The following is a 27,524-nucleotide window of genomic DNA, read 5'->3' as shown; positions in this document are numbered from 1 at the left end:
CAGGTCCTGGGCTACAGTGCTCTGGAGGCCCACTCCAGGCCAGGCACTTCCTTTTGCTGGCTTCATGGCGGCGCGGTCTGCCTTCCGGATGCTGCGGCGGCTCCTCAAGTCCAGCGCCCGGGGCTGCAGCTCAGGGTCTCCGGTGACGCAGCCCCGTCCCGGGGAGCCCGCGAAATCCGCCAGGGAGGTGAGCCCACCCCACCTGCCTGCATTCACCTAACTGGAGGGCGATCCTAGCGTGCCACCCTGAACGTGGAGAAAGTACCCAGTTCCGTCCTGGAGGCCGCTTCTGGGGACGACCCCAGAACTCACTGATGGATTGCTTGAGTTCACTCCTACCCAGTGGGAGGGACTCCTCCGAGTTTCCCTTGAACTCCCCTACCCCGGCCCTGGCACCTTCTAACAGGTCTCCCAGCTGCAGGAAATGGGGGCCCCCAGGAGTGAGACTTGGATTTCAGTGAGATGAAACTCATTAGCCTTCCCTGCTACCTGGCCTTTTAAACATTTTCCCTCGCCTCGTGAGTGGAGGGCGCCAGAACATAGCCAAGTGTCACCAGGACACCTGCTTCTTAGTGTGACAAGGACTAAAAATAGTGTCATCCAGGTGCCACCCACAGTCGGTTGTCACTTTGTAGTGGCAGGGCTCCGTAGTCTACCTTGTTTCTCTTGGGAGGGCTCGGCCTCGTTTTAGTCAGGAACAGGGCAAGACCACGCGGGGGTGGGGGGGGGATCCCTGCCTGTCTTCCTGGTGTGGGGCAGGGTCGTCACTGCGTCACTGTTTCCAGTGTCGGTGTGTTTGCCTGCCTGGCTAGGGAAGCGTTTGCAGGGTGCTCGTTCCTTTCCTTGTAGATGCATCTGCTTCTCTTCTGACTCCCAGAATTCTCTTTGATGTCCTGGGACTCTTGAGTTTCCCAATGTTTGACTCTCCTGCCTTGCTCAAGACCCAGACGGAAGCCGACTTCTGCCAGAGTGCTCACTAGCTCAGACCTGCCTCTCCTGGAGCCTCAGATAGAGCAGGTTTATAGTTACAGAGATTTCAAACCCTTGAACTTTGGACTTGATTGAGTGAAACGCTGGGAAAGCCCAGGCCACTGTAAGAATGCTTTTGTTTTGATTTGTTTAGTTTTGTTTTGTTTTGTTTTTCACGACAGGGTTTCTCTATAGCTTTGGAGCCTGTCCTGGAACTAACTCTTTTAGACCAGGTTGGCCTCGAACTCACAGAAATCCTCCTGCCTCTGCCTTCCGAGTGCTGGGATTAAAGGCATGCCCCACCATCGACTGTAAGAGCTTTAACATGATACTAGCAAATAGAGTTTTCTTCTTCCTCTTAATTTATTTTGTACTTTTTGTGAGGGGCCGTGTGACATGACTGATAGCCTTTCGTTCTCAGAAGCTGTACCAGGTCTTTCATATAGTGAGGGCATGAGTGATATAGCAGGGGGCACAGGCACCAGAGCCGAATCCCGGGATTCGAGTGAGTCCCACAGCTTATTAGCCATGCGATTCTCTCCTCTTGGAGAATCGGGGCCGTGTTTTGTAGACGGGCATGTTAATGTCTTCAGCATACGGTGTCCTGGAGCTTAAACGTTCATATGTGTTCCTCTCTACACCCAGAGCCTAGAGAATGCATGTCCTGTTGCATCACGTGTGTGGCGAGGACTGATCCTTCCAACCTGTGGCAGATGTTAGGCCCCTCCCACCTGGACCAGCAATCCTGGCTATCTCAGCTGGGGCTCCCTCAGCCTTTCTAGGTATTTCCACAGAGTTTCCCACAGTGCATGCAGCCAGCCAAATCAGCAAATGTCGTTGGCTGCTTGAAGCACATTTAATGACTCAGGTGGAATAAGGCCTAAGGAGTCCTATGATCTTTTGTTGGCCTCTGATTTGATCTGACTTCTAATCTGGGCTCTCACTTTCCCTTGCTTTCTTTCTGTAAATCCAGAGGCTTGGACCAGCTCTCCTTGTCCAGGAGCACAGGGCATGGGAATCTGTAAGAGAATCTTAGAGGTGGGATGAAATTATGTATTCAGCCCCTTTACAGAACTGCCAGTGGGGAGATGCAGAGGTGTGAACATTTAGGACTCCCATTCTGCCTTCCTTTCCTATAGGGACACTCTGCCTATCCTCACAGGGCTCTGACGGTCTGAGGTAGACAGCCATGGGGGTGCTCACTGGGCTGTGGGGGTCTGAGGTAGAGCCATGGGTGCTCACTGGGCTCTGGGGGTCTGAGGTAGAGAGAGCCATGGGGTGCTCACTGGGCTGTGGGGGTCTGAGGTAGAGCCATGGGGTGCCCACTGGGCTTCCTGTGCATCATGCTGTGTGTATGAAAGAGAGGTGAATCTTACATGGGAGCTGGCCATGGGGAGAGTGGAAAGGAGCCTTTGGTCAGTAAATACAAGAGGACAGCTTTCACAGATGCCAAGGGAAGTCGATGACGGAGGTGGACCAGACATCTTTCCTAATGAATTTAGCTCAATTCAGGTATACCCTTCCTTTCTCTACAACTCTGTCTGTGGTGGGGTTCAAGGACAAGGGTGTGGTTGACTCTGGGTAAGGCAAAGGCACCTAGATGGTTAGAGTTCTAGAGACCAGAAACTGGCAGTGGATGTCGTAGACAGGAAGTAAGTGTAGGAGATGCGGGGCAGTGAGGAGCCAGGAGGACAGTGCTGGGAGGACAGGGAGGATGGTGCCAGGAGGGACAGGGAGGACAGGGCCAGGAGGAACAGGGAGGACAGGGCCAAGAGGAACAGAGAGGAACAGGAAGGACGATGCCAGGAGGATCAGGGAGGAACAGGGAGGATGGTGCCAGGAGGATCAGGGAGGAACAGGGAGGATGGTGTCGGGACGAGCAGGGAGGAACAGGGAGGATGGAGCTGGGAGGAACAGGGAGGACAGCACAGGGAGGATGGTGCTGGGAGGAGAAGGAGCAGGTAGGAGGACGGTGCCGTGCCGGGACGAGAGTGCCAGGAGTGTCTTTCCTCTTCATTCTAACTTGCCCAGATCCTGAGGTCCATGTCTATTCTAGTCAGGAACCAGAGATGCAAAGTACCCTACTATAATCAAGCTTGGGGCAGCTCTTATCTAATAGTTTGGGGGCGGGGGTTTGTTCATGTGCATGTGCCCATGTATTTGGAAGCCAGAAGGCACTCTCAGGTGCCATTCCTCAGGTGCCATCCACTTTGTTTTTGAGGCAAGGTCTTTTATTGGGTTCAGGGCTTGCCAAGTTGGCTAGGTTGGCTCGTCAGTAAACACCAGGGATCTCTCCCTAGCTTCTTAAACCTGGGTTCTGGGGATTGAACTCAGGTCCCCAGGCTTGTAAAGCAGGCATTTCCCACCTTAATTAATGTGATCTAGATAACCTCTCACGTGCCTGGGGGGCTTGTCTCCTTGGCAGTTCTACATCTGTCAGGTTGACAGTGTTAGCATCACCGATGGCAGATGGCAACGCTTAGTGACAGCGTTTGTAAGGAGCCGTCAGGTGAATTAGGTGGGGTTGTCTTCCCTGCAGAGGAGGGGGCTAAGCGGGCATGTCTGACTGTCCCGCAGGCATGTCAGAGCTCGCGCCCGGCGGGAGAAGCCAAGCGTGGGCACTATCCTCAAGGCGCCAAATGAGTCAAACTAGCAGTGAAAAGCAGGAAACGAGTAGTTGTATTCAATGTGGCCATATTGGGAAGAGGGACAAAGAGATTCAGTGGACACCTCCCCCCATAAGCCCATCTTTGGGGTCCTGACGTGAGGTTTAGGTTTAAACAGAAGGCAAGAGTGTGCATAACTGAGCAGTCCCAGGTAAGGTGTCCGTCCCTGATTCATCATTGTCTCAGCCCCAGGCCCTTCCTGAGAAGTGGACCTGGAAGGCTCTCACAGCAGTGTGAGATCTCTGTAGGAAACCGAGATCCTCAACTGTGTGGTGTGAGATCTCTGTGGGAAGACCAGGTCCAGGAAGACGAGGCCCTTCAGGCTCTCACAACCCTGTGGTGTGGGATCTCTGTGGGAAGACGAGGCCCCTCAGGCTGGCATCTTTCCTTCCTCCCAGCATGATTCTTTTGGGGGAAATTCCAACTCCTAGGTACCTTGTTTCAACAGTCAAGGTAGACAGTGAGGGGCACAGCATCTCTCTAGAACATCCGCAGTCCTTCGTGCATGCTCATTACACACCCCACAAGTCACCTGGGCCCCAAGATAAGCTTGGAGTTGTGGCCCAAAACAAAGTCAAAACCTAAAACATGTTTTGTTTTGTTTTCAGCATAGCTGTGTGGTTCTTTGTAGATGATAACATTGTGTTGCAAAATCCAAAGGCAGGGTCATGTCTGGAACCTAAGAGTATCCAAGTGCTTGGTCCACAGCTAGAACCTGGTTTGTAATCAGGTTTACCTGCTCCAAAGTCTGCTCAGAGCCAGGATTGCCGCTCCTCAACCCTGGCTACATAGTGCTGAGTGCAGACACCAGAGGAAGTCACCCCTGGGAGCAGGACCCAGCTGTCCTGGAAGCTCTGTGGTCAGTCGGATGGGCTGAGAGCCTTGTGCCGGGCAAAGCCCCTCTGGAAGTGTTTCTGTGCAGCTGGGTTTGCAGCTGTCATTTTTCTCCTAGGATTAGAGGTGGGCCTATTTGTTACCCACAGTAGTTAGATACTCTGTAGTCAGCGTTAACTCCTTGGATGGGAGAGGCTCCAGTTGTCCCCCATCCCGTGCCTCCAGGAGACTGAAGGAAGTGAGATGGGCTCTTGGGATGGGGCCGTGAGGTGTGGGAAGAGAAAAGTGTCCCAGTCCCAGGATGGGGCTTGCTGTGCCACAGTGATAATTTTGCTTGGCCAGCTGGGAGGGAAGGGCATCTGTTGGCAGGTTGGGCTAATGGCCAGCCCCTTAATTCCTCTTTGGCCAGCCTTGCTCTCGGGTTTCTGCTGAGTCATGCTCCTTGGTCCTCTCACTCCTAATTCCTGCATTTATTTGGCTCCTCCCTGGCCTTTGCACAACCCTGTGTTAAGTTGGACAGAAGAACTCCTCAGCCACACAGAACTGTATTCCCCAGAGCTGTTGATGAACAAGATGGCGCCATTCTGCCCCAAACCTGTCTCCTAGGTTTCTCATCTTCTGCAGCCTCACACAATGACTGACTAATCCTTCCTTTTGACACTGGGTAAGGAATGCAAAGTGTGGGGGCTGTGTAGAAAAACTCTAGACTCCCAGCCCTGTGCCCTCCAACTTGAATGCGCCTGACCTGGGCTAACTCCTGTAGGGAAGCTGTCTGTACAGTCTCAGCGGCGGGTTCTTCATTCGGTCAGGGAGAGGAACAGTCCAGGTTACTGTGGATAACTGGAGGGCTCGGGGTGCTGTGCAAGCCGAGGGAGAGACTTCTCTGGGCTCCCTTGGCTCTCCACAGCTGAACCAGAGCGGTGGTCCAGAGCCACAGAACCAATAAGCAAGGGCCACAGCATCATCTGTCCCTGTCCTTGCAGGGGCTGTCCATGAGGCTCCAGTTCCTCCAGAAGCACGCAGCTCCCTTCTCTGCCTTCCTCACCGACAGCTTTGGCCGGCAGCACAGTTACCTGCGGATCTCTCTCACGGAGAAGTGCAACCTCCGATGTGAGTCACCTGGGCCAGCTCTGGGCCACTTCCCCTCTGCCGAAGTGACAGTTTTATATCCGAAAGTCTTCCTCAGCCCTCCCCTTCCCACTCGCCTCCCCTCATTGGCAGCTGGTTGAAGTTTGCTTCAACACAGGGTTTAAGTTTGCTTTCAGATTGTGGAAGAAGCTAGGTTGTCCGAGAGATGAGATTTGGAAACACTTGTGATCGGGTCTGAGCTTTTTTTCTCTCCAGAGCTCTTTCCTCCTGTTTCCCTTCAGAACCCGAAGCCCAGGACATGGGGGGTGTGTGGAGGGGAGGGGTGTGCGACATTTCAGATGAGTGATGAATATAGCCATAGCCATGAAATGCCCCAGTCCTGTGTTGGACCAGCTACAGCCAACTTTGTAGTCCTGGGGCTGCTCTTGGGGGGGGGGGGGTGTCCGCTGCTGGAGACTTGCGGTGTGGCCTTCCTCCTTTCTTCCCTTTCAGCCCTGTTCTCCCTCTAAGCCCCACTTACCTGTTTCCTCCTTTTTCTCTTGCCTCTCCTCCTGCCCCTACTCTATTTCTCAATAAGAAGTATTGAGTAAGTAAATGCATATGTATTTGGTAAATGGTTAACCAAACAAGATATCCTACACATGTGCTATCCTGTTCTCATTGTCTCTTTAGTCTTGAAGGTCTTGAAACCTGAGTTCAATTTTCAGAATCCATGATTTTTTTTTAAAAGGTAGGGTGTGGAAGTACAGGGTTAGTGGACTCCTTGACTGGCCAGCCAGTGTAGCTCAGTAAGCAAGCGCCCGATAAAAATAAGACCCTCTCTCATAAAATATGATGGAGCGTGAGTAAGGAGAACACCCCAGGTTGACCTTTGGCCATGTACTTGCACATACACTTGTACACATACCCACAGTTGCAACAACAAAATAAAAGGCACAATGTTTTGAGTTTGTGTTTTTGTATTGGGCCATGCTGATAGCCACTTGGTTTATCGACAGGGATAAACTTGTCTGAGTCTAGCCTGACTCTTGATAAAGGCAGCCTGCAGAAAGTGATGGTAGGAAATGGTCCCCTACCTCCACAGCTCACCTGCTTACCCCACTCTGCTCCTTCATCTTGACAAGGAAACCCTAGGTTTTCCAGCCTGGTGCAAGTCTGCAGCTAGGCTGGATCTGGGCACACTGTGGTGACAGAGGGCAGTGACTCTTACCAAGCCCACACTATTCCCTTCATCTCAGGCATGCGCAGAAGAGGTGACTTTACGACTGCTAGACAGAATGAGAGTGGACTATGCTAACCGACCAGGCCCACGGCCCTGGTCTCTGGAGGTCTTCCTAGGCTAGTCTGTCCAGCTGCCTTCAGAGTGAAGGAGCCAGCCTCTCGGGCATTCCCCTGCTCTGAGCCACGCTCTGCTTTTTATCAACCCATGCTCAGCTCCCAGATGGAGGGATAGTAAGGCCAGATGACTGGGATGTGAGAAATGCCAAGCGAGTTTGTAGCGTTCAGGTGGGGTTCAGGTCTGCAGTTAGCCTGTTAAGGAGCAGGGGCATCTTCTCCACCTGCCTGCCACACCTGTCCCCCGCCTCTTCACCCCTTCCTTTTCTCAGGCCGGTATTGCATGCCTGAGGAGGGTGTGTCCCTGACCCCCAAGGCTGACCTACTGACCACAGAGGAGATCCTGACCCTTGCTCGGCTCTTTGTGAAGGAAGGCGTGGATAAGATCCGTCTCACAGGTGGAGAGCCGCTCATCCGTCCAGATGTGGTGGACATTGTGGGTGAGTTGGATAAATGTCATTTGCTGTTTTCGTCTCCTGTCTCATTCAGTTGGACCCCAGTGCTAACTAATGCTGATTTGGCCGTTGTCACTCCTGTTGACATCGAGTCCTGCAACACCCTCTAAGACAGCTGCTGTTTATTCTGTTTGGATGAGGAATGATGACTGTGAAGAGGTTCATCTTGCTCAAGGTCTCGGCTACTGGACCCAAGTCACTGTTCAGAGTCCTCATCAGGAGGCCCCCGTGACTAGGCTCCTGCTAGCCACTACTCTGCCCCTTCTCCCTCTCTGACTACACAGCTGGCTTCTTTGCATTTCTCTTCCCTTTGCCAGAAGCTTGTAATTTGTCCTCTGTTGGGTCCCTGCTCAGATTTTCTCAACTCAGCAGGACCTTGACCTCTCAGCCTTCAGTGCACCCTTGTGCTTCTTCTAGCCACTCTTTCTCTCAGACCCTGGCCAGCTACAGGCTGCAAACTAATTAGGTGCTGCCACCTGGGTTTTGTTGTGTTTTTAAGTTTGGTTTTTATTCTGTGTGTGTGTTTGTGCGCGCGCACCCGCGCTTACATGCACAAGAATGCAGTGCCCAAAGAGGCCATAAGGAGGACGTTAGATCTCCTGGAGCTGGAGTTAGAGGACCTGTGAGCTACCTGATAGTGAGTGGTTACCGAACTCCAGTCCTCCGGAAGGGTAATGGGTGCTCTCAGCCACTGAGCTGGCCCTCCAAACTCGCCAGGTGGTAGCATTTGGCATCGAGGGTCTTTTCTGCAGTGTGTTAAGAAGGTCATGCAACTATCTCTTTATGGTTTCATTGTCATTGAGGAGTGGTGTCACTTCATTTGGTTCTTGCTTCTATAAAGTAATTGATCTTTTTTCTCTGAAAGTTCTTGGTGTTCATATGGTTTCCTTGAATTTTAAAAAAGTGTATATACCATGAACAGGATCTTCCTTTGTGTCCTGCTGGCATTCAGTATGGTTCTCAGAAGCTTGGGTAAATGTCTTCCCATTATTTGTATAATACTGTGTTCTTTACATCGCCTTTTTTTTTCTTTATGGTGTCCATTATCTGGGTGTTACCCCGTCTCCTGACTTCCAAATTTTCAATTTATATATGCATATATGTTAAGAATGTCATACAATCATCTCTTTAAGGCAAGCATTGTTTCTGAGAAGTCTAATGTCACTTTAAGATACACACAAACATACATATAGATATGTGCATATATATGTTTATTAATTGTGTGTTTGTGTGTGTGTGTGTGTGTGTGTGTGTGTGTGATGTTTTAGACAAGGTCTCATTAACCCAGGCTGGCCTCATGCTCCCTATGTAACCAAAGATGACCTTGAACTTGTGATCCTTCTGTCTCACCTCTCAAGTGCAGGTAAATGACCCAGCTTAAATGGTTGTTTGATTTCAGATTTCCTCGTTCTTTTTTCTTGGGAGGGCAGCCATTTTCTCCTGATTGCTGATTTCTCCTTCTGTTTCCACCCACGTGACTAATTCTGCTGTTCCCTTTATGCTGAGATTGTCTTTACCATAATCATTTTCTGGCTTTCTCTCCAAATATTAAAGATGCAGCCTTTGTAATAAAGCTCATCCGGTTTACATTAGAGTGTGGGAAATTGGAGATAGTTTATTGCTATGTAATGCTCTGTAAAGAAAAGTGTTTATTTTTGAAAATCAATCTGCTGCGCTCTGAAGATCACTTCGCTGTCGCTGACTTTGACTGTGCCTGCTGCCCTTCGACTCCTTTCAGTGTCATAGAAGGCTGGAGAAATGAAGCCTCTTAATCTCCTCCAAATTTTATTTCAAAATGTTAATATTTTATCTATTATATTTATCATTGTGCAGGGTCGTCAGATTGGTCTATAGGCAAGTAGGCAAGTCTATGGGACTTTTTTTTTTTTTTTGATTAGTGATTGATGGTGGAGGGCCCAGCCCATTCTAGGTGGGCCACCTGGGCTGGTGATCCTGCGTTCTATAAGAAAGCAGGTAGAGTGTGCCCCAGGGAGCAAGGCAGTAAGCAGCACCCCTCCATGGCCTCCAGGTTCCTGCCCTGCTTGAGTTCCTGCCTTGGCTTCCCTCAGTGATGGGCTGTGATCAGGCCGTAGAAGCCAAGTAAATCCTTTCCTCCTCTGGTTGCTTTAGAAAAGGTCTTTATCGTATCAGTGGAAAGCCTGCTAGGGCGGTCTCATATTTGTTTGCTACGTCTGTCTCGTGTTTGCTGATTTTTGACGAGATTTTAAATTAGGACTCTAGAGTAGATTTGTCGGGGGTGGGGTGGAGGTGTGGATCCGCATGGTCTATACACATATGGGTGGAGGCCACAGGAAAACATCTTTGTCCTGCTGTATCACCCTCCACCTTATTCCCTGAGACAGAGTCCCGAACTGTGCTGGAGCTAGGCTGGCAGCCAGCAAGCCCACCATCCTGTCTCTGTCTCTGTCCCCCACGGTGCTGGGTTTAGACTTGTTGGGGTTACAGGTAATAATGGCCACATGCGGCTGGTTTTCATGAAGTTTAGGGTTTGACCTCAGCTTTCTCTCTCTCCCTTTTCTTTCTATCTTTCTTTCCTTTTTTAAAATCTTTTTGTTTGGATGAGAAGGGAGGACAGCGAAGGGGGAGGGAGGGAGAGAAATAGGTCCCTTCGTTTAGCCTCAAGTGAGGTTCCCTATGTTTGTGTTCTGTGGGGGTGTGGCTTGTGCAGACTTCCCATAGTCCTCTGGCTGTGCAGGCTCAACCAAAGCAGAGTGGCAGGTCCTCCCAGAACCTGACAAGGGGCTCATTCATGGCTGTTATCGCCTGTCTTCAGGCCTCTGAAGGTCTTGACTCCCGTAGGGAGAAATAGCGTTCCATCCACCAGGCCTGGGGCTCTGGAGGAGAGAGAGGCTGGAGGAGGGGACCTGAGGCTGGTCAGTCTGTGATCCTCACCTGTTACCAGCAGTGCATGGCAGCTTTCCAGACTTCTTCAGTGGTCTCTCAGATGAGCTCACCAAGTCCTTCAGAAAGAGACAAGTCCCATAATCGGGACTATCGTGCTGAGGAGTGGCTGAGGGCCCGACAGAGCGCTCCTCACCTGCCTTGCTGTCCCATAGCCATGCAGATTCTCTGCCAGTCCCCTCCATCCAGGCCATGCCACATTCTTTTCCACCTTCCTGCAAGTTCCTCAATTATTTTTTAAGTTGTTAGAACTTTGTGATTTGGCCACGGGAGCTCATAACCTCTCTCTGTCTGTGTCTCTCTGTCTCTCACTGTCTCTCTCTCTCTCTGTCTCTCTCTCAAACAGCAAGTGTTACTTTCTTTTAGTGAAAGGAATATATTTTGCTGTTGGCCGCTGTGAGGCTGTTTGACATCTGTGTAGGTGTATGTCCCGACCGCCTCTCTCCTGTCCTGTTGTTGATTTAGATCTTCCCTGCCCCTTGTATAGACATTAGTTACTTTTTCATGCCTGTTACCAATACCTGACAAAAAACAACTTATGGGAAGAGATTTATTTTAGTGCACAGTTTGACGGTAGGGAAGGACGATGACTGGGCCCGTGGTGGCAGAAGCTTGCTGTATGTCAGGAAGCAGAGATTGGTCAAACCAGGACCGACTAGCATCCCCTCTACAGTCCTGGGTTCTATAAGAAAGGCTGAACAAGGCATGGGGAACAAGCCAGTAAGCAGCCTCCCTCACCCCTCATGCCTCTGCATGAGTTTCTGCTCTCTGTTTTTGATGATGAACTGTTCCATGGAACTGTGAGTGAAATAACCAGTTTCCTGCACAACTGCCTTTGGTCATGTGTTCATCACAGCCATAGAAACCCTAATTAGGACACCCACGTTGTAAAAGAAAACTTGTTCATTATAGAAGAATGATAGTTTAGAGTAGCTACCCTGAATAGGCTGACACTGGATAACTGACTTTGTGTTGCTGCAGGGAACATTCAGGCGACTGATTTCACAGAGAGGGTGAGCTCTTTGAATGACAGTTTTGGAGATTCAAACTCAGGGTCAGGTGGGCCCCTGGCTTCTGACCTGGGAAAAGCTAGAGCATGTGTCACCCTCTGGAGCCAGGAACAGAGGATGCTCAGAGCTTCTAGGTCTTTCTTAACCATCCCTCCACTCCCACCCCAACGGCCTAAGGGTCTCTCTTTAGGTTCTACCTCTTATAGACTCCATTACTGCCTCCCTCCATGGCCTAAGGGTCTCTCTTTAAGGGGTCCACCTCTTCCAGGCTCCATTACCCCCCCCATGACCTAAGGGTCTCTCTTTAGGGTCCACCTCTTCCAGGCTCCATTACCCCCCCCTCCCATGACCTAAAGGTCTCTCTTTAGGGTCCACCTCTTCCAGGCTCCATTATTCCCCCCGCCCCCCGCCATGGCCTAAGGGTCTCTCTTTAGGGTCCACCTCTTCCAGGCTCCATTACTCAACAGCTCCACTCTAGGGACCAATCCTTCACCACACAGGACATTCAGGGACATTGGCCTGCAGACTGTAGTTCACAGTGCATCTTCTAGGCATTATTGGATCTGACTGACCACGCAGGGTGTTTTTAGCCCCCCCATTTTCTTTCCTCTGGTCTTTTGTGTATAGTTCTTTAAGGTTCCTTCTGCCCTGGGGGCTGGGGAGGTGGCATAGTCAGTGAAGGGCTTACTGTGCTGGCATGGGGACCCATGTGAACAGCAGGTATGGTGGTGAGCTCTGCAGTACCCGTGCTGGGTGGGGGTGGGGACAGCAGGATCAGTGGGGGACCATGTGAAGAGTGATTGAGGACAACACCTGCCATCGAGTTCTGATTCCCATGTCTCCAGCCCTGTCGCTGTGCTTACTGGCTTTGTGAATTTAAGAAATTTCCTAAAGCCTTTTTCCTTGTGTACTAAATGAGGAACAATCCTTGTTCTGTGACTTCAGCAAGCTAGTCTGTATTATGCTCCTAGCAGAGCACCCAGCCCAGGGTGAGCCCCCAACCCTGGGCAATCACACAGTCCACGGTGATCACACAGCCCAGGATGAGCCCCCAACCCAGGGAGATCACACAGCCCAGGGTAATTACACAGCCTAGGGTGAGCACCCAGCACGGAGCAAGCACCCAGACAAAGGCAAGCACCCAGCACAATGTGAGTTCCCAACCTACGGAGAGCACGCAGCCTAGAGTGAGCACCCAATGTGTCTTAGGATTTCTGTGGCAGTGAAGAGCCACCATGACCATGACATAAAGGAAAACATTTAATTTCAGAGGTTTAGTCCATTATCATCATGGCGGCAAGCAAGGCAGCATGCAGACAGACGTGGTTCTGGAGAAGGAGCTGAGAGTTCTTGCATCTTGACTCACACAGAACTGGAAGTGTTCTGAGACACTGGGTGGTATCTTGAGCATATGAGACCTCAAAACCTGCCTCCACAGTGACACACTTCCTCCAACAAAGTCACACGTCCTAATAGTGCCATTCCCTTTGGGACACTTTTTTTCAAACCATCACACAGATATGTTGGTTATCTTTATTCTGGTTTTTATTTGTATGAGTGTTTTTGCCTTTATGTATATATGTATGTGTGCCACATGTGTGCTGGTTCCTGATGAGGTCAGAGAAGGCTTCAGCCCCCTGGAACTAGAGTTACAGTGGTGGTAAGCTGTGGTGTGAGTTCTGGGATCTGAACCTGGCTTTTCTGCAAGAGAAACAAGTGGTCTTTGTAGCTGAGCATCTGTCCAGCCTCTCACCCGGGTTTATTTCCACACTTGTTACCAAGCCCAGCGGAAGCCCCTTTGCACTCCTGCCCCTTTCCCAGGGAAAACAGCCTAATGCTTTCCTCCTGTCTCCCCAGCACAACTTCATCGACTAGAAGGGCTGAGAACCATCGGTGTCACCACCAACGGCATCAACCTAGCCCGGCTGCTGCCCCAGCTCCAGCAGGCAGGGCTCAACGCTGTTAACATCAGCCTGGACACTCTGGTTCCTGCCAAGTTTGAGTTCATCGTCCGTAGAAAAGGTGATCAGACAGACTGGAGTGTGGGTCTCCCCAGGGCTCTGCCGCACTCTGTGTGCGGCAGGGTGGTCACTTCCTCCCGGTGTCTGGATCATGTATGTGCTCTCAGTAAGGCATGTGAGGGGTTAATACCAAAGCCAGGTTGTTGGCCTGGAGACACATGGGCAAGCTGGGGTGGAAGGGACCGCTCTGAGGTGTCAGGGCCAGGGCGTCACTCTGTGCCCATCTAGCTTAAGCCTCCCTTCCTCACATCCTCCTCCAAATATTCTCACCCATGTTGGTGACTTCTCTTGACCATGGGTAACCCACCCTTCTATTTTTGGGGTGTGGATAGTCCATCACTGAGGGTTCTGGAAGGTCAGAGGGGTGCTGGAAAAGGCAAGTCTCCATCCTCTTTCTTCAGAGAGTGTCAACAGCCGCCATGCCGTTATCCTCCTCCTTCCCGGCCCAGGTGTGTAGCTTCCTGATCACAGCCTTCCAGAAGTTGATAAAACTCTGGCTGAGGCTCCTCCCTCTGGAGAGGGCTGTATCACCCACTTTGATGAAATTCAAAGTGTAGCAATACAGTTTTAATGTGCTTATTTATTTCTGTTTTATTTTTGTGTGTGGGCATGTGTGTAAGGGTATGTACCGTGGGTGGGTGTGGACATGTGTGTAAGGGTATGTACTGTGGGTGCGTGTGGACATGTGTGTAAGGGTATATACTGTGTGTGAACATGTGTGTAAGGATATTACTGTGGGTGCGTGTGGGCATGTGTGAAGGATTACTGTGTGTGTGTGTGTGTGTATGTGTGTGTGTGTGTGTGTGTGGACATGTGTGAAGGATATTACTGTGGGTGCATGTGGGCATGTATTTAAGGGTATGTACTGTGGGTGTGTGGGGGCATGTGTGTATGGATATTTCTGTGGGCGCGTGTGGACATGTGTGTAAGAATATGTACTGTGGGTGTGTGTGGGCATGTGTGTATGGATATTACTGTGGGTGTGTGTGAACATGTGTGTAAGGGTATGGACTGTGTGGGCATGTGTGTAAGGATATTACTGTGGGTGTGTGTGAACATGTGTGTAAGGGTATGGACTGTGTGGGCATGTGTGTAAGGATATTACTGTGGGTGTGTGTGAACATGTGTGTAAGGGTATGGACGGTGTGGGCATGTGTGTAAGGATATTACTGTGGGTGTGTGTGAACATGTGTGTAAGGGTATGGACGGTGTGGGCATGTGTGTAAGGATATTACTGTGGGTGTGTGTGAACATGTGTGTAAGGGTATGGACGGTGTGGGCATGTGTGTAAGGATATTACTGTGGGTGTGTGTGGACATGTGTGTAAGGGTATGGACGGTGTGGGCATGTGTGTAAGGATATTACTGTGGGTGTGTGTGGACATGTGTGTAAGGGTATGGACGGTGTGGGCATGTGTGTAAGGATATTACTGTGGGTGGCAAAAGGACAGCTCCCACTGTTATCCTCTTGAGTCGTCCATTATGAATTTTTTGAGACAGCTTCTCTTGCTGGGATCAGGGATACACTAATTTAGACTAGTCTGGTTGACCAGTGAGCCCTGGGACTTTCCCTGTCTCCACCCCCGGGGTTGGGATTGTAAGCATGCCACTGTGTCCCGCTTTTTACATGTTCTGGGATCGAACTCAGACTCATGCTTATGCATGAGATGGTTCCAGACCCTGCAGACTGCTGGGACAAAACCTACAAGCACATGGAACAGCCTTGCTGATCTCATGGTATCCATTGAAGTGCCATGGAGAGGGAGAAGACTCAGCAGAGAGGACCTCTGGGCTCGAGGGAGAGATGGTTCTGCTGGCCCAGTGGCACGGGACTTGGATCTAGGGTCCTTCCTTTAGGAAGCTGTGAACAGAACGGAGAGCAGAAGGCTGGGAGGTGGAAGTGGAAGGTGTGCTTCAAGCTGGGCCCCTTCTGTGTTCACTCCCTCCCTCCTTCCCTAGCCCACTTCCCTTCCCCAGGCTCACATCTGACACCAGGGAGCCATCCCCTCCCACCCCCAGTGTGCTCTGACATTCGCCTGCCTCTGAAGGGAACACACCAGTGAGAGAGGGTCCTACGTCATACAAGGTGGAGTGTGAACACTGCAGCAGGGCCTCAGTTTCCCCATCAGCTAGATCATGAGTCAGCTAACTGTCCAACTGTTTTTGTACAGCCTTGGAGCCAGAAGTGTGTTTTACAGATAACACTTGTAATCATTAATCATTGAGGACATGACCTGTGAACCCCAATTAAACAATATTGACTCCCTGGGAAAATAGTCTTTCCTCTATCCCATGTTAAGAAAAGCCACACGGAACTGTTGAGATAGTAAAGTAGCTCTAATTTCAAGGGACCTCCAGCAGCACCAGGACATATGTGAGATACAGATACACATGCAGGCTAAACAAACATGTACATAAAACTAGATTTTAAAAAAGACAACAGACCAAGAAAGACAGCTCCGAGGAATGACACCCCAGGATGTTTTGGCCTCTGCTTGTGCATACATTCCCAGCAAATACATGAACATGCACGCATACCTACAAACCTGCAAAAATAGATGTAAATAAAAATAAAACCCATATTGCTTTACTTTGACATTAGTAAAAACACAGTTCGTATCATGTATCCACATAGAATCTAGGTGCTGTCTCTCGGTTTGCATAACCTGAACTGTTTGTTGTCCAGCCCTCTGGCCCATGAGAGAATTCTTGCTGGTCATCAAGCCAGATGGCCTCTCAGGATTCTCTGTCCCACACGGCTGTGGTGGTTCCCTGGAGAAGTGGGGAGTCCCTGAATCCTTGCTTCTTCTTCTCTGCAGGCTTCCACAAAGTTATGGAGGGTATCCACAGAGCCATTGAGCTGGGTTACAAGCCTGTGAAGGTGAGGATCTGCCACCCCTGCTGACTGCTTCCTCCCTTCTTGAGCCCACCAGGCAGGGGGACCGTGGGTCCATGACACTGGCCCTTGACAGTCCTCAGCCTGCCCGGTGGACATGAACCTCCACTGCTGCTTGCCAGGTCACGTCTAGCCCCCACTTCTCCTCCCTCATTGGGAATAGAGAAAAGCAGTGGCCACCACGGAATACCCCAGCCGTGGAATAACAGGTGGCCAGAGGCACAGGCTGGAGCTGAGCAGTGCCACACCCCAAAGGTCGTCCTCATGAGCGCACGTTGGAGACAGCTCTCACTGCCCAGTTGTCCTTGGCCAGGTGAACTGTGTGGTGATGCGAGGCCTGAATGAAGACGAGCTTCTGGACTTTGTGGCCTTGACAGAGGGTCTTCCCTTGGATGTGCGCTTCATTGAGTACATGCCGTTTGATGGTGAGTGATGAAGGCTTGGTGGGTCCAGGGGCCTCAGGGCTGTCCCAGGTACTGCTAACTGGGGTGGTGGCAGGATGGTGTGGGGTGCTCTGGGGTCATGTGTGGATGTGATCTGATCCTCGGGCGGGGTCCCCTTCATCTCTGGTTCAAAAGCTCCCCCTGCCATCCACAACCAAATGCAGGCAACAAATGGAACTTCAGGAAGATGGTTAGCTACAAGGAGATGCTGGACACCATTCAGCAGCAGTGGCCAGGGCTGGAGAAGCTGCCAGAGGAGAACTCCAGCACCGCCAAGGTTAGGGAGCGGGAGGGCGGTGCTGGGGATGCCCTGCCTCCATCCTGCTGGGTGCAGCAGAGGAACAGTGCACAGCGCAGCTGGGTGTGTTGCTTCAGAGAGCAGCCTAGAGTTAGACAGTAAGACTGAGTGGCATCTCCTCCATGTGACCTTCAGTAGGCCTGCCATCCACAGATACCTGTATCCATAACAACTCTTCTCCAGAGCAAGTCAGGCATAGGCAGGGGCTTATGGGTCACCCAGCAAACTGTAAGAGAGCAGCAGAGTGAAGTCTTGACATCAACAAGGGGCATCTTAGGAGTGAGGGGGAGCCCACGCTGTCCCTTCCACCACCTTCTCCCCTAGGCCTTTAAGATCCCTGGCTTCCAGGGCCAGATCAGCTTCATCACATCCATGTCAGAGCATTTCTGTGGGACCTGCAACCGGTTGCGCATCACAGCCGATGGGAACCTCAAGGTGAGCATCCTGCCCCTCCCGCCTGAGCTTTTGATTAGAGGGGGAGACCAGTGCCCAGTGGAGGGGCACTTGGGGTTTTGTTGGCAGCCACCGTTGTTCTTCAGTCCTTCATTGGCTCTTCAGAATAGCGCCTGCTGTATCAGGAGTCCTCTCCAGCCCTCGGTACTGTGAGGATTGCTGTCCACGGTGTCATTCTGGTAGCCTTTTCACACAGCGGGAACCCACTTCTGAGACCAGAACCTATTACTTGGCTGATTGCCACTCTTCAGGTTTGAGCTTGAGACTGTGGAACTAAATTGCACTTCCAGAGGTGGTGGACAGAAGCCTAGTGGACATTTGTCCCCGCCGTGTCTGTGCTGGCGGTGAGGACCTCAGAAACCTTGAAGAATGGCTGCAATCCGGACTCATACTGTCTGAATCAGATCTGAGGAGTCCATACTGTCGAGAGCTGTGATTCATAACATGTTCCTCTGACTGTAGGGAGCAATGTGAAGTTTCTGAACAAGGAGATGTGATCCCCATCTTCTTTAGATTTGAACTCATGAGTGGGCATTGAGCAATGATTAAGATATATAAATATGTGAGGGTAAAGCTGTGGGGTCGTGCTGGGGAGATGGCTCAGTGACTGTGGGGTAACAGTGTGGGGTGACAGTGTGGGGTGACTTTGTGGGGTGACTGTGTGGGGTGACAGTGTGGGGTCATGCTGGGGAGATGTCTCAGTGATAGTGGGGTGACTGTGTGGGGTGACAGTGTGGGGTCATGCTGGGGAGATGGCTCAGTGACTGTGGGGTGACAGTGTAGGGTCATGCTGGGGAGATGGCTCAGAAGAAAGGTACTTGCTCTGCAATCATGGAGACCCAAGTTTTGATCTCCAACTCCCATGTAAAAAGCCAAGCGTAGTTCCAGACTTGTGTCCCAGGGCTGGGGAGTAGAGAAAAGAGGATCTTCGGAGCTCACTAGTTAGCTAGTCTAGCTGAGTTGCTGAAATCTAGGTCAATGAGAGACCCTGTCTCAAAAACAACAGTGGAGATTGGTTGAGGAAGATACCTGATATTGACCTTTTGCCTTCATGCATGTGCACACACACACACACATGTGCACACACACACTTCCCTGTATACGGGAAACACAGAGACACATATATACAAAAGAAAAACATATGGGACAGAAGAATCAAAGAGCTTAGAAGGGAATGTGTGAGGTGACTGCTGAGCATAGAACTTTAGAATTGAGGTTGGAGATGCAGCTTTGGGATGTTGATCTCCAGGCAGAAGTCAGCACAGGGAAGCCAACAAAGAGACGTCTGCGAAGCAATTAACTAGACTCAGTGAAGGAGAGAGAGGAGCCTGGGCCTGGTGCTATATGTAATTGGAGGTTTCTCTCCCACCCACCAGTTCCTGAAGAATCACTCAGAGATTTAATATTACTTATAAATGCTTTGTTGATGGCTCGGGCTTATTATTAGCTTACATTAAATTAACCAATATTCTATTAATCTGTGTGTTGCCACATGGCCCGTGGCTTACTGGTGGTGCTCTGACATTTTGCCCCATAGGTGGCTGCTGGTGTCTCTCAGACTCTGCCCTTCTCCTGTATCTTTGTTTGGATTTCCCACCTGGCTCTATCTTGCCTTGTAATAGGCCAAAGCAACTTTATTAATCAACCAATGAGAGCAACACATATTCACTGCATACAGAAAGACTATCCCACAGCATTTTCCCATTTTCATCTATTCAGAAAGGAAGGTTTTCCATTTTAACATAGAAAAATTACATACACCAAAACAGTTATCAAGCGAGAATCAGTTACAATATCCAGTCTATTTGTATTTGGCAAAATTAAAGAAAATACTTTATCAGTTACCGTATCTTTGTGAGTCTAAAGTTTGATATCTATCTTTTATCATAACTAAGGAAAACTATAATTATAACTATCTAGTCTTCAACTCCATCAAAGACCCCAAAAGGATAATAATATTACCCAAATAAACAGGAAGTGTATTGTAAGCAACTTCCGAAACTCTAGAAATGGCAAAGACATCTGGCTTCCTGGACAGTCACCCGAACTTCTTCTGTAATGTTGGGACACCCATCTTCAGCCTTCTGGCCTAGAATATCTGGAATACTTTTCAGTGAAGCAGGAAATTTGAAAGACTGTCCCACCTATATTGGCAAAGTTGTCAGTAGCTTTTCTCTGTTTCCTGCAGAATGTCTGGCAGTTTGTTCTGTGAAGCAGGAACCCGAAGGACCTTCCTGCCTTGTTTTCTTCAAAGCAGTGTGTCTTTTAAGTTCCACTTTACAGATATGTTTTTGACTTCTGTTTTAAAGCTGAGGCATTTGGTATATTTTATCAGTCTTTCTTTCTGTCCCATGTCTCTCCGAGAACTGTTACTTGTTTATCAGCATTCATAACATTCAGAACCAACACTACTACACAGGACCCAAACTTCCTGTGTACTTCACATCTCTATATGACTTTTTGTTTTATTTCTCTCTTTAAGACTTTATTCTTTTAAAACTATTCCTTTCTATAATTGTCAATACCCATTTTATTTTTTTCTTTAGCCTACGCACATTGTAAAACACATTGAAGGGCTGGAGAGATGGCTCAGCAGTTAAGAGCATTGCCTGCTCTTCCAAAGGTCCTGAGTTCAATTCCCAGCAACCACATGGTGGCTTACAACCATCTGTAATGAGGTCTGGTGCCCTCTTCTGCCATACACACAGACAGAATATTGTATACATAATAAATAAGTAAATATTTTTAAAAAAACACTTTGAAGCCTGTTTAGAGGTTTTTCTGTCTGGACCTCTTTTTACTCTACTCTGTATCTTTTAGCCTTTTTTGTCTGTGTGAGCACAAATAAAATCCACCACACAGTATGTTGCTGATTAGCCGCTCTGTACCGAGGCTGGTGTGAGACTGCAGAAACCCACCATGCCGCTTAGCTCATAGCAGCTGGTGGACAGTTCCACTGTTGGGAGACGCGTCTCTGTGCTGCTGCTGGCATGAGACTGTGAGACTAGGAACCCAGTACAGCTCAGTTTCTGTGCATTTAGAATCTTTTTTAAGTTTTCTCAGGTCTTATGTGTATTCACATCAGACAGTGGGCTCCATTTGTAACTGGAGGTTTCTCTGCCACTCGCCAATTCCCAAATAACCATTCAGAGGCTTAATATTACTTATAAATGCGTGGTCGGTGGCTCAGGCTTATTATTTGCTAGCTCTTTTCATTTAAATTAACCTATATTCTATTAATCTGTGTATTACCATGTGGCCTGTGGCATACTTGTGGTGCTCTGGCATCTCTCAGGCTCCACGCTTCTTCTCCTGTATCTCTCTGTTTGATTGCTCTATCCTGCCTTGCCATAGGCCAAAGCAGCTTTATTTATCAACCAATGAGAGCAACACATATTCACAGCATACAGAAAGACCATCCCACAGCAGCTGTAGGAAAGGGGAATGCCTGACATAGTGAAGAAGCCGGGCCTTCAGTCCTGACTTCTCCAGAGCTTGGCCCCTCCTGGCTTTTTAAATGTTCTGTGTCTACACACACAGCCGACACAAGTTATGTGACAGGGTGGTACCTTATCCATCTCATCTCCTGACCAGGCTTCTCACAGAAGCTAGGGAACAGTGAGTTAGGACTGAGTGGCCACTGATGTTGTCTCCAGCCAGGTGTGATGCTCACACCTGCCACCCAGCACAGTCAGATGGAGGAGGGTTCCTGTCAGTTCCCAGCCATCCTGAACAACATAGCCTGAGCTAAAAACTGAGTCTCTGGCTCAGACACAAAAACCCCAAAGCTACACCCTCCAAAGCCCTCGGCTGCTCAGCCATGAGCACGGACCGTGGACTGAAGCAGGCAGTAGGTGGTAGTATCCCCATGGGAACGGGATATGTGTACCACCTCTGGGGTGCTCAGTTGCCCATGAATGGGGGGGGGGCTCTCATGGTGGCAGTGGCTTCCCCATCAGATGTCTCAGTCAATAACAGCAGCCCTGGATTCAGATGTTCTCTCTTCATATGCATTTGATTCTCCGTGTATGCGATGCACTCTGAAAGGAATGTGGCCAAACCCCACACAAAAGTCTCATTTTTGCCTCTTGTATGTCTAGTCCCTTCTGCCCCTCATAGCCCTGAGTCCTGCCTCAAGTGTGAGCCTGCTGTCGGAGGCATGAGCACTGTCTGGCTGGTGGCTGACAAATTGTTCTCTCATCCACAACAGGTCTGCCTCTTTGGGAACTCTGAGGTGTCCCTGCGGGACCACCTGCGGGCAGGAGCCTCTGAGGAGGAGCTTCTGAGAATCATCGGGGCAGCAGTAGGTAGGAAGAAGCGGCAGCATGCAGGTAAGGGCTGGTGGGAATGGTCGGGTTAGACTGAGGAAAGTGGAGGAGCAAGCGGGAGGATAAAGCAAGCCTGGGCCAAGGGTGCCCTGTCTCAGTGTCCTTCAGGCCACTGGTCACTTCTGCTGAAATTTTGAACTTGGGGTGTGGTAGTTCTTCTTTGAAGAAATTAACATAGTATGGGCTACATAGGGGGCCCCCAAATTCTCCTGATCTGCTTTATCAGGCTGAGCTATCACTGGATCCCTGGTTTCCCTCATGTTGTCTTTAGGAGAGAGAGAGGGTGTGCCAGGTCTCTGGGTGTTCCCAGACTGTTATCTGGGCTCCTCCTTGGGTGACCTCGCAGTGATGCATGTGCATGCCTGCAGCTGTGCATGGGATTGGGGCCACATCCATCCACCCATGCATGCATTTCAGTGAGCGTTCCCTTCTCTGTCCTCCCTGCTTTTCCACCAGGCATGTTCAATATTGCCCAGATGAAGAACCGGCCCATGATCCTCATCGGTGGGTGATCTATCAGTACGTAACTGCTCACCCTTGTCACTGGGGGGTCCTGTAGGGTGGGGTGACAACCTCAGGTCTGTCCCTCGGTAGTCTTCTTCTTTTGTTTTTAAATCTTTCCTTTCGGCCGGGCGATGGTGGCGCACGCCTTTAATCCCAGCACTCGGGAGGCAGAGGCAGGGGGATCTCTGTGAGTTCGAGACCAGCCTGGTCTACAGAGCTAGTTCCAGGACAGGCTCCAAAACCACAAAGAAACCCTGTCTCGAAAAACCAAAAAAAAAAAAAAAAAAAAAACTTTCCTTTCATTTTTTTCTCTCTCTCCTTTTTCTTTCTTTTATTCAAGACGGTTTTTCTGTGTAGCCCTGGCTGTCCTGGAACTTGCTCTGTAGACAAGGCTGGCCTCAACTCAAAGACCCACCTGCCTCTGCCCCTGAGTCCTGGGATTAACGGCGTGGGCCACCACGCCCGGCACTCTGTCTGCTTCTGTTCTTCCTTCTTCTCCCTACTGTGAATGAGAACTTAACTGTCCCATGATGGGACGGTGAGAGGTCAGGAGAAGAGGTGGAGGAAGCTTTGTTTGGAGGCTCAGTCTCTTCTCTTGTCTCCTTTCAGGGCTGTTTTTGGTGCTTCAAGATTCCCTACCAGCTAGTTGGAGCACTTTCTCCCGGGATCCCCTCTGTGTTTGGAATCTGAGTGCCAGAGAGAATCTCTCTGGCCACATGACAACTTTGCGGAAGAGACTCCGCGTCCCCATGGCCCTTCCTCTGTCTCAGCAGTGTCTGGGGTCTGGCTCCCCTCAGAGACGCTACAGCTGCTACCCCAACTCGAACACTCACTCAAAGTGCCTCAGCATAGGGTCCCAGGATCCTGCTGTCCCCTCAGGACCAGGGCCAACCTCAACTCAGCTAACTCATGTGGATTCAGAAGGACGGGCAACTATGGTAGATGTGGGCGGGAAGCCAGATACAGAGCGGGTGGCCGTGGCCTCTGCTCTGGTCCTTCTTGGACCTGTGGCCTTCAAGCTTGTCCAGCAGAACCAGCTGAAGAAGGGAGATGCCCTGGCAGTGGCCCAGCTGGCTGGAGTCCAGGCAGCCAAGCTAACTAGTCAGTTGATCCCACTGTGCCACCATGTGGCCCTGAGCCACGTGCAGCTGCATCTGGAGCTGGACGGTCCACGCAATGCTGTGCTGATCCAGGCATCCTGCCGGGCCCGGGGCCCCACCGGGGTGGAGATGGAGGCACTGACCTCCGCTGCCGTGGCTGCCCTTACCCTGTATGACATGTGCAAGGCAGTCAGCAGGGACATCGTGGTGGCGGAGGTCAAGCTCCTCAGCAAGACTGGAGGTCAGCGGGGGGACTTTCACCGGGCTTAAGAGTACCCCACTCACTCTCCAGCCATGTCTCCCAATGGGGTGCAGTTTGGGCTGAGGAAAAGATGTCACATTCCTCTAAATCTAGTCACTATGACCTAAGGTCACCCTGTCTCTTTACCATTGAGATTTATCATAACCTGGGAGATGTCCTTGACATAAGACACCTCTGGCCTTGACACCTCCAGGGCCCTGGCAATGGAAGGTTTGGTACTGGACCCCCACACAGTCATATTATATGGATTGTTTCAGATCGACAGCTTACTTAGGGTTCTCTCTTCTCCCCTCTTCCCTGGGGAGATATAAGGGCTCATTAAGCAGAGGACCCCACTTAGAGGCAGGAAAAGCACAAAGTTCCTAAAGAATGTATCCCAGTGTCCCCACTCCCTGGCCTCCAGCCTCTCCTCCAATGAGACAAACTTACAGACTACACCCCTAAGAACCGTGCCAATCCTTACCCACACCTGATTCTGCTCACACCTGTCTGCTCTGGCACATATCAGAGAAAGAAGAGTCAAAGGTGACCTTCGCACTTACAATGCACAAATAAAGCCACGGTGCCAGCTCTGGACTTGAGGCTTAGGACCTTTGTCTGAGAAGAGCACAAGCTGCTAAGTTTCGCCCATCAGCCCCATTCCGAGACACTCCTTGAAAGGGGGTGGGAAGAGGGACCCCAGAAAGGCCAAGGGGCACATTCTCACTGTGGGAGACAGTGAGATGCAGAATGCATCCTAAGGCAGTGTACAGCTGGGAGTCCCAGGCTCAACTGCAACTAGAACCTTCTAGTTGATGCACCCATACAACAGCCTGGCATGCTGGGTTCTCAAAGGTGGTCTGTCTGCAGAGGTTCCTTGGCCTGGCGTCCCTCTGCCTTGTGTGATGGCAAATGCTTAACAAAACATGAACGGGTTCCTGTGACAAATGCCCCCAACTCAAGCCATCCACATAACCTCAGTTGGTTTGGAACATTCCAGAAAATGTACATTGGCCCTCATGGAACTGAATGAAACTGCCAGGAGCTAGCTTCAGCCTGCCGCTGGCCCAGCCCACTCCTGTACAACCCAATTCCACATGGGAAGAAAAGCTTCTAGGCAGGTTGGGGTGAGGATGAATTTAATATCTTTTAGTATTACAATATATTCTTAAAAAAAGGGTGCAGGTAAAAAGGGCACTGTAGATTCTGTACATATATGAGCCTTATTTGTCTTCTGCAGCAGCTGGTGAGTGGTCTTGGCATAAAGGTTGACAGATGTCCTGGGGAGGTGGTCACAGCTCCTCAGTTGGTGGCAATAGGAGTGGATGAGAAGCGTCTGTGCCTGACTCTACCCACCTGGAGATGGTTGTCCTCCTACTCCCTGGACAAACTTCCATTTGGGGAAGTTTGCCGCTGCTGAGAAGGGATGTGTTGGCTGGATGTGAATCTTGCATTGTGCACAAGGTTACCTGGAGCAGTGGGCCCACAGGCAGCAGGAAGGGTGGGGCACTACTGGGGTAGACATCATCTAACATTGAGGACCCCCGCTGGGCACCAGTCACTTCCTGCTCAGTCACCCACAGTGGTCCGTGGTCCAAGGCACTGTTGAAATCTGGTTACAAAGACATACAGCACCAGAGCCACTGGCCAGATTTGGAGAATAATAAATAGAGAAGGCAGAATTCTTTGGGGTGAAATGGCTGGGCTCTGGAGAGATGCCAAATGGCTTTTCTGAGGATCCAACACGTTCTTTCAGGAACTTCCTTCTTGTCTTTCCCAGTGCTTGTCCAGTCTTTATGGTGCTTGGGAAGGCAGAACACAGCCATGCCTGCTGCCTGCCCTAGCTTGTTAGGCTGACAGCCTGGCCAGTTTGGAAGGAGATGGGAAGTGGTCCAGCTCCAGCCTCCTCACTCTCAAGAGTTTGCTTGTTGGGGCGGGGGGCGGGGGGCGGGGGAAATTAGTCACTCTTCTGAGAAGCCCCTTTGCCCTCTTGGGCTGGCTTCTTTGTACTTGCTGCCCCTCTCAAATCAGTGCACATGCTCAGCTGAACCCTGTGTTTCTCCTCCCCATGGCTACTATGTCCCCACCCCCTGAGAGTCTCATGCGGGAAAACAAGATGGGCAGTTACAGGCCTGAACATCCACAGCCACTGGCAATGACGCTGAGACAGGGGGTTAGATGGGATGGTCCAGGAGCTGGCAGATGGTAACCATGCAAGACTGGTCTCAAGGTGAGCGGGAACAGGGTGCTTTAGACAATTAGAACCTTCATGGAGTTGATCTTCCCTGCTCCATCATTTGTCTAGATAGAGTAGTGCTGCCCACCTGTGCCATTAAAAACAACTGAAGATGGACAGAAGAGTAAACAGGGCCATAGGGGCCCCAGGCAAGTCAGGCTGAGGAGCCAATCTGGGCACGATGCAGGGGCAAAACCCTGAGGTGAGCATCTTCAGAAGCTCTCCTCCCCCCTCCTCTCAGTATCTCCTGATCTCAGCCCCATCTACATGTCTCCCTCAGAATGCCAGTCAAATGTGGCGGGTGGTTCTAGCCCTCGGGAACAGCTCCCAAGGCCAGCTGCAGCCAAATACACGGAGCTCTGCATGACCTCAGATGGAGCCTGAGAGACCACTGACATGGAAGGGGCCAGCCGAGCGAGCTGGCAGTGAGGCACTCCCATGGAGGGAAGCATTTGAGTGTTGTCCTCTGGTCAGAAACCACTGGGAACCCAGACAATGGTCAGGTTGCAATGGGGTTTGTTTTGGGGCCCCTATGCCTGAACCTGGTAAAGCAGTGAAGGAGGGCCTTCTTTGACACCCCTTCTTACCAGAGCCATACTATAAGCTGCTGGGGAACCAGAGTTCTGCAATCCAGAGATGAATTTGGGGACCATAGATTAGTGGGTGGGTTGGGGGTGGCTGGGAGAAGAGGAGAGATCCCAGAGCCTACTCTAGGAAAAATGCAAACAACTCACTTGCTGGGTCTGGTCCCTTTCTACATGGGTCCTTCTGGATGCTAGAGCTATCTCACTAGAACACATAAGGCCTCTAGTCTACCCCAGATCCATGTTCTATTGAGCTGTCTCTTCCGATGGGAGCCATGAGTCCCTGCTGCTGGCTCTCAGGTCCCACTCCACATAATGTATGAGAGTTCGGAAAGGAATGTGGTCTCCTGGATTTTAAACAGCTCTGTGCCAACGTAAGGTGTGGAGAACCATGTCCTCCAGCCTGGGATTTCCTGACCAAAGCCCAGGCCTGCCAGGGATATCCAAGCTGGTCTTAGACAATGACGGTCAGGAGAGGGGGGGTCGCAGGGAGAGACGACGTGAATAATGATGTGGCGGAGAGATGAGAGAAGACCCTGCATCAGTGTGGGAGACACCTGGTCTAGCCGCACACAGGCCCTAGGACCCAGCCCAGGGCTCCCAAACCCAGCTTTCCAAATCACTTCGGTCATTGCTGCTTCTCTTCAGCTCCTGTCTCCCTATCTCCAGGCCTGCTGCTATGTGGCCAGTACCCGGTCCCCAAGTCAATAATTTAGCCTGTTTATTGCCCGCTCGCGGGTGACCTCTGGAGCCTGAGTCCCTGTTCGCTTGCGGTTGCGCTTGAACTTGCTTAAGTCCTTGTCAAAAACTTCTCCAGAACGCAGAGCTGACACCAGGTCATCGAACTCTCCGCTCTCCTCCAGTGTGCCGCCTGTCAGAACCTTCCTCTGTCTCTGCCATCTCTCTTTTTCACGCTGCTCCTTCAACTGAGAGTGGAAAGGAGAGGTGACTCAGGGACAGCCAGCAGCTCTCTGGTCCTTAGCTGCTCTCCCAGCCCGAGCCTGCCAGGGGCCGCTCTGCTTCTTCTCAAGATACCCCACCATCCCCACCTTACATGGCTTTCTCTCCCCATGGTGGGAGATGTTTCTCTTTTGAGGCTAACAGTAGCCCCTAAAATGTGCCCAGCTCCTATTTAATGTCA

General features: G+C 50.7%; 2 protein-coding genes across 7 annotated transcripts in view; one reads left to right on the top strand and one right to left on the bottom strand.

Annotated features, from left to right (window-relative positions):
- Mocs1 (molybdenum cofactor synthesis 1) lies at positions 1 to 24,274 on the top strand. 4 transcript variants are annotated; one of them, XM_057751956.1, is made up of 11 exons: positions 1 to 187; positions 5,453 to 5,579; positions 7,166 to 7,333; positions 13,138 to 13,302; positions 16,120 to 16,181; positions 16,510 to 16,621; positions 16,804 to 16,916; positions 17,262 to 17,372; positions 21,601 to 21,721; positions 22,175 to 22,222; positions 22,832 to 24,273. In XM_057751956.1, the coding sequence occupies exons 1-11, from the start codon at positions 65 to 67 to the stop codon at positions 23,590 to 23,592; spliced, it is 1,911 nt and encodes a 636-aa protein (XP_057607939.1). In that variant the 5' UTR covers positions 1 to 64; the 3' UTR covers positions 23,593 to 24,273. The 4 variants fall into 4 exon arrangements, with proteins under 4 accessions (XP_057607939.1, XP_057607941.1, XP_057607940.1 ...); XM_057751958.1 differs by having other exon boundaries at positions 22,175 to 22,237; positions 22,832 to 22,947; XM_057751957.1 differs by lacking the exon at positions 1 to 187 and adding an exon at positions 1,038 to 1,093.
- A 422-nt stretch (positions 24,275 to 24,696) lies between these two features.
- Positions 24,697 to 27,524, bottom strand: part of Daam2 (dishevelled associated activator of morphogenesis 2) — a 122,443-nt gene continuing 119,615 nt past the window's right edge. For all 3 annotated transcript variants that reach the window (XM_057751328.1, XM_057751330.1, XM_057751329.1), the window contains exon 25: positions 24,697 to 27,309. In XM_057751328.1, the coding sequence (XP_057607311.1) occupies positions 27,088 to 27,309 (222 nt within the window). In that variant the 3' untranslated portion in view covers positions 24,697 to 27,087. The remainder of the gene's footprint in view (positions 27,310 to 27,524) is intronic.

This window comes from Chionomys nivalis, chromosome 19, assembly GCF_950005125.1.
Source record: "Chionomys nivalis chromosome 19, mChiNiv1.1, whole genome shotgun sequence".
Classification (NCBI taxonomy): Eukaryota; Metazoa; Chordata; class Mammalia; order Rodentia; family Cricetidae; genus Chionomys; species Chionomys nivalis.
This window is presented reverse-complemented; position numbering and strand designations above follow the sequence as displayed.

Bases quoted from the DNA above. Each gene is read 5' to 3' on its own strand.
- Mocs1 (XM_057751956.1), top strand. From the start codon at position 65: ATGGCGGCGCGGTCTGCCTTCCGGATGCTGCGGCGGCTCCTCAAGTCC. The intron at 16,182-16,509 runs GTGAGGATCTGC...GTCCTTGGCCAG, and splicing joins TGGGTTACAAGCCTGTGAAG to GTGAACTGTGTGGTGATGCG. The intron at 16,917-17,261 runs GTTAGGGAGCGG...CTTCTCCCCTAG, and splicing joins AGAACTCCAGCACCGCCAAG to GCCTTTAAGATCCCTGGCTT.